General features: G+C 47.2%; 1 protein-coding gene across 3 annotated transcripts in view; it reads right to left on the bottom strand.

Moving 5' to 3' along the window:
- LOC138539841 (interferon-induced protein 44-like) overlaps positions 1-14,437 on the bottom strand; it is a 354,668-nt gene that overhangs the window by 32,147 nt on the left and 308,084 nt on the right. For all 3 annotated transcript variants that reach the window (XM_069641638.1, XM_069641639.1, XM_069641640.1), the window contains one exon: positions 13,331-13,431. In XM_069641638.1, the coding sequence (XP_069497739.1) occupies positions 13,331-13,431 (101 nt within the window). The remainder of the gene's footprint in view (positions 1-13,330; positions 13,432-14,437) is intronic.

The raw sequence follows: 14,437 nt of genomic DNA on the forward strand, positions 1-14,437 counted from the left end.
TATTGCTGTCCCCTTCCTTCCCCAAAATAAAACATATGCAGCAACACATAGCCCATCCTGCATATTCAGTCTAGGTCGGTCAACATCCATGGTTTCCCCAGGCTACATTGTACTGTAGTCAGAACTTTTCAGTGGTGCTGCAGTCAGACGTGTTGTGCACAATTTAACCTTACATGGGCAAGTGATTTCATTTGTAAAAACCCAACACAGGTACACAGCGATACCAATGTAATAAAAACAGTGCCAAATTTTACAGATTAAAAATGTAAAGTTAGTGACCACAAAGGCCCTAGCCAATTGCGTAAAGTTACTCTTATTACATTAAAAGTGGTAATGGACTGTTAAAGTCTTTCTTTTTGCAAGGGGTGTCGCTTTGTTAATACAATAAAATGCACTGTTCAACTGCACAATATTTCATAGGCTCCGATATGACATGCATTACTTACCGTAAAAGCATTTCTGATGATTGTATCTGCTTATAGTCACATGCTGTGCATATGGTCCGACATCCAGTGGTAACCGCTGAGTATTGCATCTTGTCTTTCGGGGACCGAAAGGGGATGTTGGCACAGGCATGTCTGAAACACTATCCCTATCGTGACGTGTGTAGTACCCAAAATCCCTCACTCGCCGAGGTCCCTCCGATTGTATTTTTTCTGCCATGAGGGAGCCCAAGGCTATAGTGAGTGAGTACATGAAGAGAGAAAGTAGTAAGAAGTCTATGTTCCTTCCACCCCGAGCGGGGAGGCAGGGAGGGCGCACGTGAATCTAAGCAGATACAATCATCAAAAATGCTTTTACGGTAAGTAATGCATGTCTTCTGATGCTTGTTAATCTGCTTAGAATCACATGCTGTGCATAGACTAGCGAGCAGTACCCGGAGTTGGAGGTGGGTTGTGAGAATGAACATTAGAAAAAAGATGTATTAGTACTGCTTGTCCCACCTGAGAATCAGCCCTAGAATGAGTGTCTAGGCAATAGTGTTTTGTAAAGGTGTGTACAGAACTCCAGGTTGCCGCTTTGCAAATGGACTCTAGGGGAACATTTGCAATGAATGCTACGGATGCCCCAGTGCCTCGAGTAGAATGTGCTCTAGGCTTGAAAGGCAGTTCTCTCTTTGCAAGAGTGTAACATAGTGTGATGCATTTGACAATCCCCCTTGATATTGCTGATTTAGAGACAGGATCCCCTTCTCTACCAGCTGCTACTGAAACAAAGAATTGTTTAGTCTTCCTCAGTGGTTTAGTTCTATCCATGTAGAAAATGACTGCCCTGCGCACATCTAGTCTGTGAAGGCTTCTTTCGGCCATGTTAGTAGGTCTCTGGAAGAACGTGGGTAGTTCGATTGACTGGTTCACATGGAACTTTGAAATAAATTTCGGCGCAAATCTGGGATGTGTGCGCAGAACTACCTTATCTTTGTGGACTGAAACAAAGGGGTCCAAAACCGAGAGGGCCTGTAGTTTGCTAACTCTTCTGATAGAAGTGATAGCTACTAGAAAGGCTGTCTTGTAAGTCAGGTCTTTCAGACTAGCTTTATGCATAGGCTCAAAAGGGGGTCCCATGAGCCTAGTTAAAACCACATTTAGATCCCACCCAGGGGCTGGGTGAGTGATGGGGGGATACATTCTTTTAACCCCTTCCACAACACCTTCTGCTGTGACGTGGTGTATGCTGACAACGCCGCTAGGTGAACCTTTAAGAAATTGAAGACTAACCCAGAGTCCAACAGATGGGTTAGATATAACACAATGTGTGAAGGCGAGCAATCAGTGGGATTGACGTCTTTGGAACTGCACCAGATGACAAAACGTTTCCATTTGCTGGCTTTGCAATAACGTGTGTTAGGCTTTCTTGCCTCCCTCAGTATGTCCATGGATCTTTGAGGGAGTTGCAGATGTCCAAACTCTTAGACCTCAGGAGCCAGGTTGCTAAGTTCAGAGTTTGTGGGCATGGGTGCAGAGCCTCCCCACTGTCCTGAGACAACATGTTGTACGGGCAGGGCTGCTTGACTGGTGGGGAGAGGGACATTTCCATCAGGTGCGGGAACCAAGGTTGGCGGGCCCACATGGGAGCCACCAGAATCATGGTGACTGGTTCCTGGTGCATCTTGTGTACTATCTTTTTCAGAAGGGGAGTCGGGGGGAAAAGCGTAGACAAATTTCCCCGACCAAATTATCCAGAGACCGTTCCCCTTGGATCGGTTCTGGGGGTACCTGGAGGTGTAATCTTGGCATTGGGTGTTCTCCTGAGTAGCGAACAGGTCGATCTCTGGAAACCCCCATTCTGCGAAGACGTTGGATACAATGTCTTCGTGCAGTCGCCATTCGTACTCTTCTGGCAGAGGAAAATCTCTACTGAGTACATCTGCCAGCAGATTAAGTTCCCCTGGAATATGTTGGGATATCAGGAACATATTGTGTTTGAGAGCCCATATCCAGATGTTTTGGGACAGCTTGGATAGCCCTGGAGAGTGAGTGCCCCCCTGTTTGTTCAGGTAATACATTGCTGTTGTGCTGTCGGGTAGGACCAGCACTGTCTTCCCTTGCAGTTGCTCCTGAAAGGCTTTCAATGTTTTGAACACTGCTAATAGCTCCAGCAAGTTTATATGGTTGGACGCTACCTGAGGGGACCACACTCCGTGTGCTGTCTGTTGAAGCAGGTGAGCCCCCCACCCCGTGAGAGATGCGTCTGTCGTGAGAGTGGCTTCCACTGCAGGAGTGGTGAAGGTTTTCCCCTTCAAGAGGTTCTCCCTCGACCACCACTGCAGAGAGAGAACGAGGGCTGGTGAGACAACTAACAGATCTTCCCATTGTCCGCTGGCCTGACACCACTGGCTGTTGAGCCACTCTTGCATGGGACGCATGCGCAGCCACGCGTGGTGAACCAAGTATATGCATGACGCCATCATCGCTAGCAAACGCATTGCATTGCGTACCGTCACCTCTCGACTGGCTACATACTGAGGAACCTGAGAGAGCATGTTCTGAACCCTCTCGCTGGAAGGGAAGACTAGACCGTCTTTCGTACGAATTAGAGCCCCCAGGAACTGTTTTACTTGGCTGGGGACTAAGCTGGATTTCTTTTCGTTGATAGAAAATCCCAGGCTGAACAGTAGGTCTACTGTCTTTTGGGTGTTCGAAAAACAAACGTCGAACGAGTCCCCCGTGATGAGCCAATCGTCGAGGTAAGGGTAAACTGGAACTGAAAGTCTGCGCAGGTGTGCCACTGCCACTGCCAGGACCTTGGTAAACACCCTTGGCGCCGAGGCTATGCCGAAGGGGAGTACCTTAAACTGGTGGTGTTTGTCCTGAATCACGAACCTTAGGAATTTTCTGTGCGCTGGCAGCATTGAAATATGAAAGTATGCATCTTTCATATCCAATGTTGTCATGAAGTCCCCCTGTTTTAGCAATGGGATCACCTCTTGCAGTGTTACCATGCAAAACTTCTGGGGCTTTATGAACTTGTTCGCTGGGCGCAGGTCTAGAACAGGACGCATGGTGAGATCCTTTTTTGGGTACAAGGAAGTACACTGAATAGATACCCTTGTTTACCTGAAGAATCAGGATGGCTTCTATGGCGTCCTTTCCCAGCACCGCTTCCACCTCTTGGATCAGGATCTGCAGATGTTCCGGTGAAAGGCGTTGATGTTTCGGTGGTCTGAACTGTGGAGGACGGGCGAATTCCACGCAGTAACCGTTGGTGACCGTCTTTAAGACCCACTGGTCTGAAGTTATCCTCTCCCATGCCTTGAGGAAAGATGTTAATCGCCCCCCAACCGGGGAGACATGGGAGGGGACCTGGACTTGGTGGTCATTTCTGACCCGAAGTTCATGCTCCTCTGGAATTGGAGCCTCTGCCTCTATTCTTTCTGCGCTTCTGACCCCTCTGGGGGTAGTAAGTGGGGCTTGCAGCAGGTTGACTTGAGTTGAAGTTGCCCGTGCCGAAATTATTTTGAGTGGCACAGGCTTGTCCTTGAAAGGACCGCCGAGAATTACTGCCCCTTTGTGAAGAGGGTTTTTGGGAAATCTGGTGCAGCGACTTAATAGTCTCGTGCTCCTACTTGGCTGTCTCCAACGCATCGTCTACCGCCTTCCCGAAGAGGTTGGCCTCTTCGATGGGTTTGTTGATAATGGATGCGTGTCTCTTTAGGAGAGTACCCTGTGCGAGAGACCTGCCTGCTGTCTCTGCGGTGTCCAGGGTATTCTTTACAACATTCTGATTGGCAAGTTTGCCCTCCGAGACAATGGCGAGAAGCTTGGTTCCGGAACATCCTGAAGGCCTTCCTGGAGTAGGTTCCATTGGGCGTCGACATAGCTTGCCAGTAACGTCGTGTTATTGGCAATCTGGACGGTATAGGCCGCCGCCGACGTAACCCGTTTGCCTAAGGCATACAACCTTTTGGACTCATTGTCCGGGGGTGACTCTCCCGTGGCAAGGCGAACCCCTGCTCTCTTGCGATTGTTGGTCACCACCAGCGAGTCTGTGATTGCGTATCCTTTGATATAAAGCGGTCGGTGGGGGAGGGCCGGAAAAGTTTTTTGACCCTTGGGTTCACAGCCCTAGTCCGAGCGGGTGTGAGTAAGGAAGGGGCCAGCCGTCTCTTTACAGAGCTCAAGAGAGGGATAGACTGGCTTGCGGGAGGCTTTTCATTAATAATGTCCTCTGCGAAATCTTGTTCGGGCAAGGCTTCAAGCGTGGCAATTTTAAAGAATTCTGCTGCTTTTTTCAACATGTTGTTGAAAGCCATTTGATCATCCACCGGGGAAGCTTGTCGAATCGGGGTGGATGGGGGAGAGTCGAGTCAAACGATATCAGAATTGTGATCATCCTGCTGGGTATGCTCCCAGTTGTCCGTTGCCCCATGATCTTCCCCATAGTTGTCCAGAAAAGAAGCCTCCTCGTCTTCTGTATAGATGTCTCTATACGTGTCCATCTGGACATCTTCATGATAGTCAACTTGGTGTTGGACATCTAGGTGTTGGGCATCTTGTGTTTGAGGGTTAGGGTCTACCCAAGCTCTTTTCGGCGGAGGTTGATCAGAAGCCCTGAAAAACTGCTCCAGCCGATCCATACACCCCTCGAATTGCTCCGTGGTCCACTTGGATGACCCAAATGGACCTAGCTGAGTAGGAACCGGGTGTAGTGATACACGAAATTGCAAATTTGCCAATCAGGTCTTTAGATGACAGCATTAGCTGCTGAAAGCCAATAGTTTATTCAAAGTATGTGCCAAAAATGCTGACAGTAGTCTGTTGTAGCACTTCCAATACGCAGTAGTGAGCTACAAGGAATATGCAGGCCTAGTAGGGGTGGTAGGTCACATTATGCATTGTAGATAGACAGGCAGGGCGAAGGCCCCAGTTCTGTAGCTAATAGACATTATTGGAGTGTTTGGAACATTATGGCACCTATATAGCGCTTAGATAGCCAATCTTAAGCGCTATGAACAATAAGCTATGATTGAATGCCTTTTTGAGCTTGCTCACATGGGGTTAATTCATCTCGGCTTCTCTTAGAATATTCTGCCTTTCTAACGGTAGCCCTGCATGGCTTCGTAAACAAATCCTCTTTCTCTGAGAAGGCACTGATAAGACATTCCTGAGCTTTCGCGCAGATGGGCTCCAAGTAGGGAGGGGCACAGGAAAGGAGCACAGTGGAAATTCACAGAGTTGGATTTTTCCATGAGCAAGCCTGTATTTTGCACAGGGAAGCTTCTAGAACTGCGTGTCATGGACTGACAGCACAAGATTATAAAAATGCATGCCCACATGACTCAGGTGGGAGATCGATCTGTGGACTTGGTTCGAGCAAGATCAAGTGTCCGGAATCTGTTGCTCTGTCGGCACCCTGTAGCGCTGTCCTCTGAGCGGGGCTTGTTACAGCTAGCTTATGAGGGCCAGGGTCTCCCAGTGCTAATTGAAGGGGCGTAAGGCTGTGTTTCTCTATGTTTCTCTAAGTTCTATGTTTCTCTATATTTTGCATTTCTCTAAGTTTTGTGCTTTGTAATCTTCTCTAACTTGAATCCCAAGATGTTGCTGAAATTCACTGTTTAGAATAAATACTAAAACTTTTTGAAGGTGTCATTTGTCACTAGCATGAGTTCACTGCTCGGCACAATAGAACCTGTATTTTGGGCTGAATTGGGTAATTTTTCCTCCCAAGGGCTGGTCCCGAGGAAGATTTGCCCAATATCAAGACACCGGGTTCTCCGCCCTAAGGCGTTGAGAGGATCTCCTCAGGGTGCTTGAGAGGGGTACCTGGCTTTCTTCGTAAGAGTCTTCAGGATCGTCTTCCAAATCCGTGGAAAACTTTTCAGCGAATTGCCCCATAACTGTGGGCGGAACCAGTACTAGGCCCACTGCCGTAGCAATCCTATTGATGCTCTTACGGATAGTCACTGAATCTTCGGGAGATAACGCCTCCGATGATGTGTCGGCAGTGAAAATGTCTTTCGCGGCTCCAGAAGGGCCAGCGGATGGCTTCTCGGGTAGAGGCCTACTTGCAGTTTTCGGGCCTGTACGGGCCTTGGAAACCTTGGAACCCGTCGAAGTTTCTTGTTCAGAAACTTTGGCGTGTGTAGTTTGGGGAGTAGCGCCCTTGTTATGTTTGTTATGCCCAATCGTCATGTGCTGATGCGGATGCGGGGAAGGCTTCGGATCAGAATGATCCGATGGCGCTTTCACCTTCTTCGACGAAGTCGTCGAGGAGGGCGCTTGGGTTGTGTGCTTTGTGCGGTGCGATTGTACGCCCTTGTCACCGGGTGTGGTCCCTGTAGCAAGACCGGACTCGAGCCTGGCAGGGTCGGGGACGGGCGTGGCGGCTCTAGAATAGTCCGCCTCAAGGTCTATAACGCCCGCGTTGGACGTTTGGTTATCCGATGTACCCCCGTCACTTTCGGCTGGTGTCGCGGCAGGGGAGGGAGGCTCCACGCGTGACATTCCGTATGCGGCCCACCACTTCAACCGGCGCTCCTTAAGGGGTTTAGGTTTAAGGAGTTTACATGCCGAACACTGCTTCTCGTTGTGCTCTAGGGGGAGACAAGCGTTACACGACGTGTGCTCGTCTTTCCATGAATATCTGACCCTACACACAGGGCAGAATCTAAATGGAGTCCTTTCCATAGCAGAAGGAAAGGGTGACCAGACCAAAAAGGAAAGCAGTGGAAAAGAGGAAAGACATCATAGCAGTATGGCAAACCCCGAGCCCACTCTCCCTACTGTGTAGGCCGGCCAGAAGGCCCGACCACGTGGAAGTCCGAACGCCGGATCTTAGGCGCCGGAACCCACAGCAATAGACGATTCCCCCGTAGTCTTCGTCGAAGATGTTTTAGATGGGCGAAGTGACTTAATGGGGATTAAACGACAATTCGGTAAAATAAACAATGTCTCATGAAGAGCTCCGCTATAGGGCGACCAGTTATCTGGGCGGAAAAAAACAATCTGCGGGACCTCGGCACGTGAGGGATTTTGGGTACTACACACGTCACGATAGGGATAGTGTTTCAGACACGCCTATGCCGACGTCCCCTTTCGGTCCCCGAAAGACAAGATGCAATAGTCTGCGGTTACCACTGGATGTCGGACCATATGCACAGCATGTGATTCTAAGCAGATTAACAAGCATCAGAAGCTAATTTCCACTGTGACGAATCTAGGGAAATCACCACTTCTTCCAAAAAAAGGGAGCCACCCTCTGTGGGACTAGGAAGGTCAGCCATCTATACAATAGTCCCCTTAGGGGTCAGGTGTTAGGCAGAATCCTGTGCAGTTCCCTTAGGGAACACTGCAAACAGATTAAGACTACAGGAGTAAGCAGTAAACCCAATTGGTAGCAGTCTGCACCACCCAGATTTACCTGGTAGCTGCGGCTGAACAGTCAGACTTCTCTCAAGAAGAGTAGGGCAGTATATAGAGTATACACAATAGGGCTAAAAACACAGTAGAGCAAACAAACACTGATCAGAGCTTTGTATAAAAAATATATAATTATTTATTTAAAACACACTTTAGGCAATATACTAGCACTCTAAATCAAAAGCAAGTTAAAACACAGTCAGGTAAAGTATACACACCTCCCTTGATAACTATTAGACAAGTCAGAGTTAAAACACCACGATTTGTTAAAACAGATGTGAGCGTAACCTAGATGCCACTCCAATAGTTAGGTTAAAGGGAGAGAGAAATGCAGAGCATAGAAATAAAACAGGTCCCAACACTTTTAGGAGTTCTCAGCAAGGGAATAAAGGCAGTATACACTATAGAGCCAAACTTCATAGGCCAGGCCCACTTTAAATGGAGCAAAGCGAAATGTTCCCAGGATCACACGGTTTAAAATGCACTAAAAGTCTTTGCAGAATGTTCAAGAGAGGTTGGGGTGATTCAAGAAGGTAAAGTTAGAAGGTCTGGGGCCAACCCAGTTGGAAAGCCAAGGCGTTAAGGGTCACCTTGGGCAAATCGAAGAAAGGGAGGCCAGGCAGGACACAGTACCTTAAAGAGAGAGGAAACTCCAGCGGTGGCAGTTGTTCCTGGCAGTGGTTGCAGTTTGTTGTTTCAACCAGGGGAAGAGAGGATCTCGTTGAGGAGGAAATGTGGAGTCGATGTACTGCACAGGGATCAAACCAGCCGCGGAGTTCATCAGTAAAAGGTGCGTTCCTTTTATTCGTGGTCAAAGTGGTGAAGCTTGGCTATTCGGCCGCCGGGGTGCTTGGCACGGGCGATTCGACCAAGAGACGTCTTTGGAAGGTGAAAGGGGCAAACTGGTTGGTCGCACCAAGAAGACTCGTCCAGCAGAATATCTTCTCTTGTCGTTGGGAAAGTGGTGAGTTTGTTGCAGCAGGGCTTCACCGGTGGTGTCGTCGTTGCAGATGGCTCAGCTTCTTCCCTCTTCGGATTCGTAGGTCCTGTGGCGACTTCTGAAGTTCCAGTCCCAAAGGCCCTGCTTTTATGCAGAAAACCCCCCATTCAAATGCCTAGCTGTCACTCACACATGCTAAGTGGTGAGCCGGGCGGTTCACCACTGGGCCAATCAGAATAGAGTGCCACTTGAGTTGCTAAGGCAACGCAGTGCAGTGTGTCAATTCCCCTCCACACACATCCTGTGGAACCCAGACAGAGTGGCACCATTTGGAGGGCTTCTGTGGAGAAGCCTGCCAAAAAGTGGAACAAAGGACTCGACCTTGGTTAGAGTTACAGAGACGGACACGAACGCCATTTTAGAAAAGAGTTCTGGCAAAAAGACCCAACCGTTGATTTAATATTAAATAAATAAACCGGCGGTATCTTTAACATTGCACCAAAAAGTGGTGCGTTTAAAATCCATGGGAAAATCCCAGAGAGAATATTCTGGGGGAATAGTTCACGTGGTAACCACTGCCACCAGCCAGAAACTCAACAAGGGGGGACTGGACAGTGACCCCTTGAAAACAGACCCAGGGGCAATATAATTAACCCCTTCCAGTACTTCCACAATATGATGGTTTGTACTGGTTCTGTTCACAATTTAGGAATAGTAAAGTCAATGGTGACTTTACATGCCCTGGGAGACAGTAGTCAGTCCCAGGGTATGGAGTCTATGTTTGGGGGTCACTATGACACCCCTGTGTTACTGCACTGAGGGTACTGTGTTACACATACACAAAAACAGATGATACCCTATGGAGAAAGAAACCCCATAGCACATAAGCACATACAAAGTCAAAGACATACCTCAAATCATGTCTAAGAGTGGGAGGAAAAGAGTCTCACTCTTAGCAGGAGAAAAAAACAAACCCCAAAAAATCCAGCAAAGCTGCTGGGAGACTCACTAGGTTTGGGAAATTAGCTTTATAAGAGAATTCTCCCTAACACTAGGGCAAACAGGATTCCACTGGGGGTGACCCCCCTCTGGGAACAAGGAATGCCCAATTTATACTCCCAACCCACCTCTCGTTCATTTAAACCCAGTGTTTGTTGGTTTCATGGGGTCAGCACAAATCAACAACACTCGGGAGTCCGTTAAGGGGGATGGATGGCAAAGTCACTTGTAAATGTCACTGCTGCTGGAGTACCACACTAATCAATGGAATCTCCATACTGCTTCCAGCATAAACTTAAAAGACCGGAAACCAGGTGAGCCATAGAGCAGCAAATGAGAAGCCGTGGAACTGCACAGGGGAGGGGCTGAGTTCCGAAGCAACGCCATGGTGGGTGGAAGGAGGAGAAAGCGTACGAGATGCTGGAGCTCCGAAGAAGGTGGATTTCCCAGACATGGATGGACTGCTGAGGCAGAAAGCATCATCACTGCAGGTGAAAGGTAACGTCATCCTACCGATTCTACACCGAGGCTCCCCAAACATGGAAGCCGTTTGGGCCCACAGACTGCTACAACCTGAAAAGGTTCAGATAAGTGGACCCACCAGGGCCCAAGAAACCCACAGCTGTGAGGCTTACGAGAGAGACAACCCCAAGAGGGAGCCACATGGGCACGAGAAGCCTACAGCCCGTGATGGACTATGAGAGAGAGAATTCCACGAGAGGATACCACACATGTGTGAGAAACCCACAGCCCACAAAGGCCTACAAGAGAGCCAACCCCACAAGAGAGTGCCACATGGGCCCGAAAAACCCACAGCCTGTGAAGGGCTAAGAGAGAAAGATAACCCCATGAGCAGGTGGCACCTGGGGCCAAGAAGCCTGCACCCCACGAGAGGTCATGAGGGAAACACGTCCATAAAGGAGAGAGTCAGAGGAACCCACAGGCTGCGACAGACTATGCCCTCCTGTTCCCACCTGTTTCTCATGTGGCGACAAAGGCCATTTCACATGTGTTTGCCCTGAAATCAAAACCGAAGAACCCATGGAAATAGGTTGAGTACGGATGGTGGTGTGTAAAGCTTGCGGAGACATCAGGGAAGAAGATCTAGATGAGCAGACCATTTTCTTTACCAGGCCAACCGCTTCCAAGTTTGAGAACCCATCCAAGTAAATAACGCTTGGGCCAATGCCCTAGTCGACTCTGGTAGTCAGCAGACTGCCATTCGTTCAGACTTAGTGTAGCAAGACCACCTAGACCTGAATGAGGCAGTGTAAATAACCTTTGTTCAGGGCAATGCAGAGGTATATCCAAAAATACCACTCACCTTAGAGGTTGAGGGGGATGTCACCACCCTTAAAGTGGCCTTAGTTTTGGGGTTACCAGAGGAGGTAATTATATGAACAGATTTCCTGACATTTCCAAATCTCTTCAACCCAACCTAGGAGAAGTGAACCCAGAGAGTTATTCACCTCTGACATCCAGGGAGGAATATCCAGAGGAAAATGCTGAACCACCTTTAGACTTTTACCAGAACAATATCCCCAGAAGAGGTGGACCGCAAGCTAAAGCGAAGGCTATGTGACGAATCCAGGGAATTTGCTCCTTCTTCCCAAGGAGGAGCCACCCCTTTTGGGACTATAGAGGTGAGGCGGCTATGCAATGGCCTCCTAAGGGTTTAGGCTAGGCGGGATCCCACTGGAGGTGATTCCCTTCTGGGAACAAGGTAGGCCCAGTTGATACTCCCAACCCACCTACCATTCATTTAAACCCATTGGGTTTGTTGGTTACATTGGGGCAGTACATATCAACAATGCTCAGGGGCCTTTAAAGGGGGATGACTGCAGAACTGACCTCTGCACATCGCCGCCACTGGAGTTCAATGCTAACCAAAGGAATCTACATACTACTTCAAGCACACACTTAAAACACCAGAAAACAGGTGAAGAGGGAGAGAGGTGCTGACAGAGAGCAAAGAATGAGAAGCCATGCAGGGGAGGAGTCGATGTCCAAAGAAACATAATGGTGGGTGAAGGAGGAGACACCGTATGAGACACTGGAGTTTCGATGAAGGCGGAGTCCCCAAACACGGAGGGATCGCTGAGGCAGGAAGCAACACCACATGCAAAAGGTACTGGCACCCCACTGATCCTATGCTGAGGCTCCCCAAAGAAGAACGCCATTCGGGGACTTCAGACCGCAACAACACAAAAATGGGTCAGACTTGCATCAGGGCCTGAGAAGCCAACAGTCCTCGTGGGACCTACCAAAGAGACAACCCCTCAAGAGGGTGCCACATAGGCACAAGAAGACCACAGCCCGCGGGGGTGCAACAAGAGAGACAATCCCACGAGAGGATGCCACACAGGCCTGAGAAGCCCACAGCCTGTGAGGGCCTACTAGAGAGACAACCTCACGAGAGGGTGCCAATCGGGCCAGAGAAGCCCCCAGCCCTTCCCTCTCACACTTCCTCCCCTACATATAACTGATCTGGATGTTTCAAGGCTGTAAAGATCATAATCACTCCTTCCCCTCCTCTTTGGGCATTGCAAAGTGACAGTGATCACTGCTGGTGCCTTATAAATCACAATAAATAGCATTCTCTTGTTGCAAGGACACTAACAGACTTCAATATTCCAAATAAGTGGCCCACATCAAAGGTAGGTTCCTACCTCTAAACAGTGCAATTTCTAATTTAGTACCAGTCCAGCATACCTAAATGTTTGGGATCCTGGAGTATTCATCAGAAGGACATCTATCCATAAAATGGGGATCAGACAAAAAGGACCACTCTTTTACCGCTGATATTAAAGTCCTTGATTGGTAAGCTGCTGTGGAAGATACAAGTTCCCAGCTCTAAACCAATGATTGGCCCTGTTAGCCTTTAGTCGGACCATGAATGATCATTCTACAAGGATTCAGGAAATTGGTTTCACAGAAAAGCAATTTGTTCCAGGTAGTGAAAACTCTTCCTAAATGTCTTTGAACACTTACTTTTGAACCAGCCAACAGCACCATACAAAAACAACTCCACAACTTAATGACATTCTACTTTGACAGACATATGGAAGGAACCATAGGCCTACCTGCGATTTCTGCTTCCCATGCCGCTATGCTAGGTTTTTATCTGTACCCTGAGACCGCTTTGGCAGCAAAGGACCCATTAGATATAAGTCTGAAAAGTGTTTTTTAAAAGAAGGGGAAACGACTAATCAAATGTTCTCTTCCTGGTTTTTGGTGTAAGTCATCTTTTATTAGGTAGAATCAAAAGATTTTTTTTTAAATAAAAGTGTGGATCAATTAAATGTTTTTGTTGTTGAGTCATTGTGACTGAAGTAATAAAAGAAACTCAGTAAAATGATTTTTAAAAAAACTGTCACAATTTCTTCGACAGAAAGTACTAAAGAACAAATACATTTGTCAAACTTAGTATGCGGTAAATGGTGAACATAAGTAAAACAATGCATCAACATGATGTTATCAAGGAGACTGTGTGAGGAAAATTCATAGTATATCACACATTATAAAACATTACCTGTTTCTCAACAGCCCGACTCCTGTACACTTGCCGAATATCTTCAGCAACCATGGGGCACAGTTCATCTACCTTGGTTAACAAAACAAGATGTGGGACTTCTGCAAAAAATAAAATATCATTGTATTCATTATTTTTTGTTCATGTTTTAAGGTAACATATAACATATCTGTGCCGATGACATTGAAGACATGAACTGTGAATACAAACATTTATTTTCCAATTCCTATCAAGTAAGGCATCATGTTCTACTGAACTACTACGAACAATAAATGTTTTGTATTCATATTAGCTATTCAGTGAAAAATCTTTGTTACAGGGATGTTATGGTGAGGTTGCACTAATACAAACCTATCAAATTCAGTGGAAAAACTTTTTAAAGGGACGTTATGGTTAAGTTGTATTAATAAAAACCTATCAAAATCAGTGGGAAAACTTTGTTAAAGGAATATTATGGTTAGAAGTAAAACCGAAAAACCCAAGAAATTCACCAGTTATGGTGAGCTTAGCAACCATTACTCGCGCCACCAGCGTGCACTGCTAAGACAAACACCCAGGGCATCAAAGATGACATCACAAATGCAGAGTCCGCGGACAGCTCGGTAGTCCGTGGACATATAAAAAAAATCTAAACCATTGCACTCTTTTGCGTGACAAAGTGGTGGCTCTGAAAATAGCCTTTTATGTATGTTTTATTTTTTAAAGTGTTTTTCAAGTTTTACAGTAAAGTGGGCAACACCTACTGCAAATTGCTTGCTATATTTACAAAAAGGGCTGCAAAGCATTTAGGATATTTTGCACAAAAAGCTGATTACCAGCATCAGTAAGTTGTACACTATTGGTGCTGTGAAATGTAATGTTTTCATTATTGAAAGATGTCATGCCAACGTCTCTCAAAAATGCCCAAACAGCCTTGTTCACATTGCACCTCACTTTCTCCATCTGCGGACCAAATCAACTGGTCCCCAGCCACCTCTGTCTGTGAAAAATGTAAGAAAAAATGAGTTGGGAGTTTGGAAAAATGTCCATAATATTCCCAAATGTCTCCTCATTGCACACTGCAGTGAAATTCCAGTTACATGGCCTAAACTGTTCCCTCCGCAATGA

Source organism: Ambystoma mexicanum, chromosome 1q, assembly GCF_040938575.1.
Source record: "Ambystoma mexicanum isolate Mex_15411 chromosome 1q, UKY_AmexF1_1, whole genome shotgun sequence".
Lineage (NCBI taxonomy): Eukaryota > Metazoa > Chordata > Amphibia > Caudata > Ambystomatidae > Ambystoma > Ambystoma mexicanum.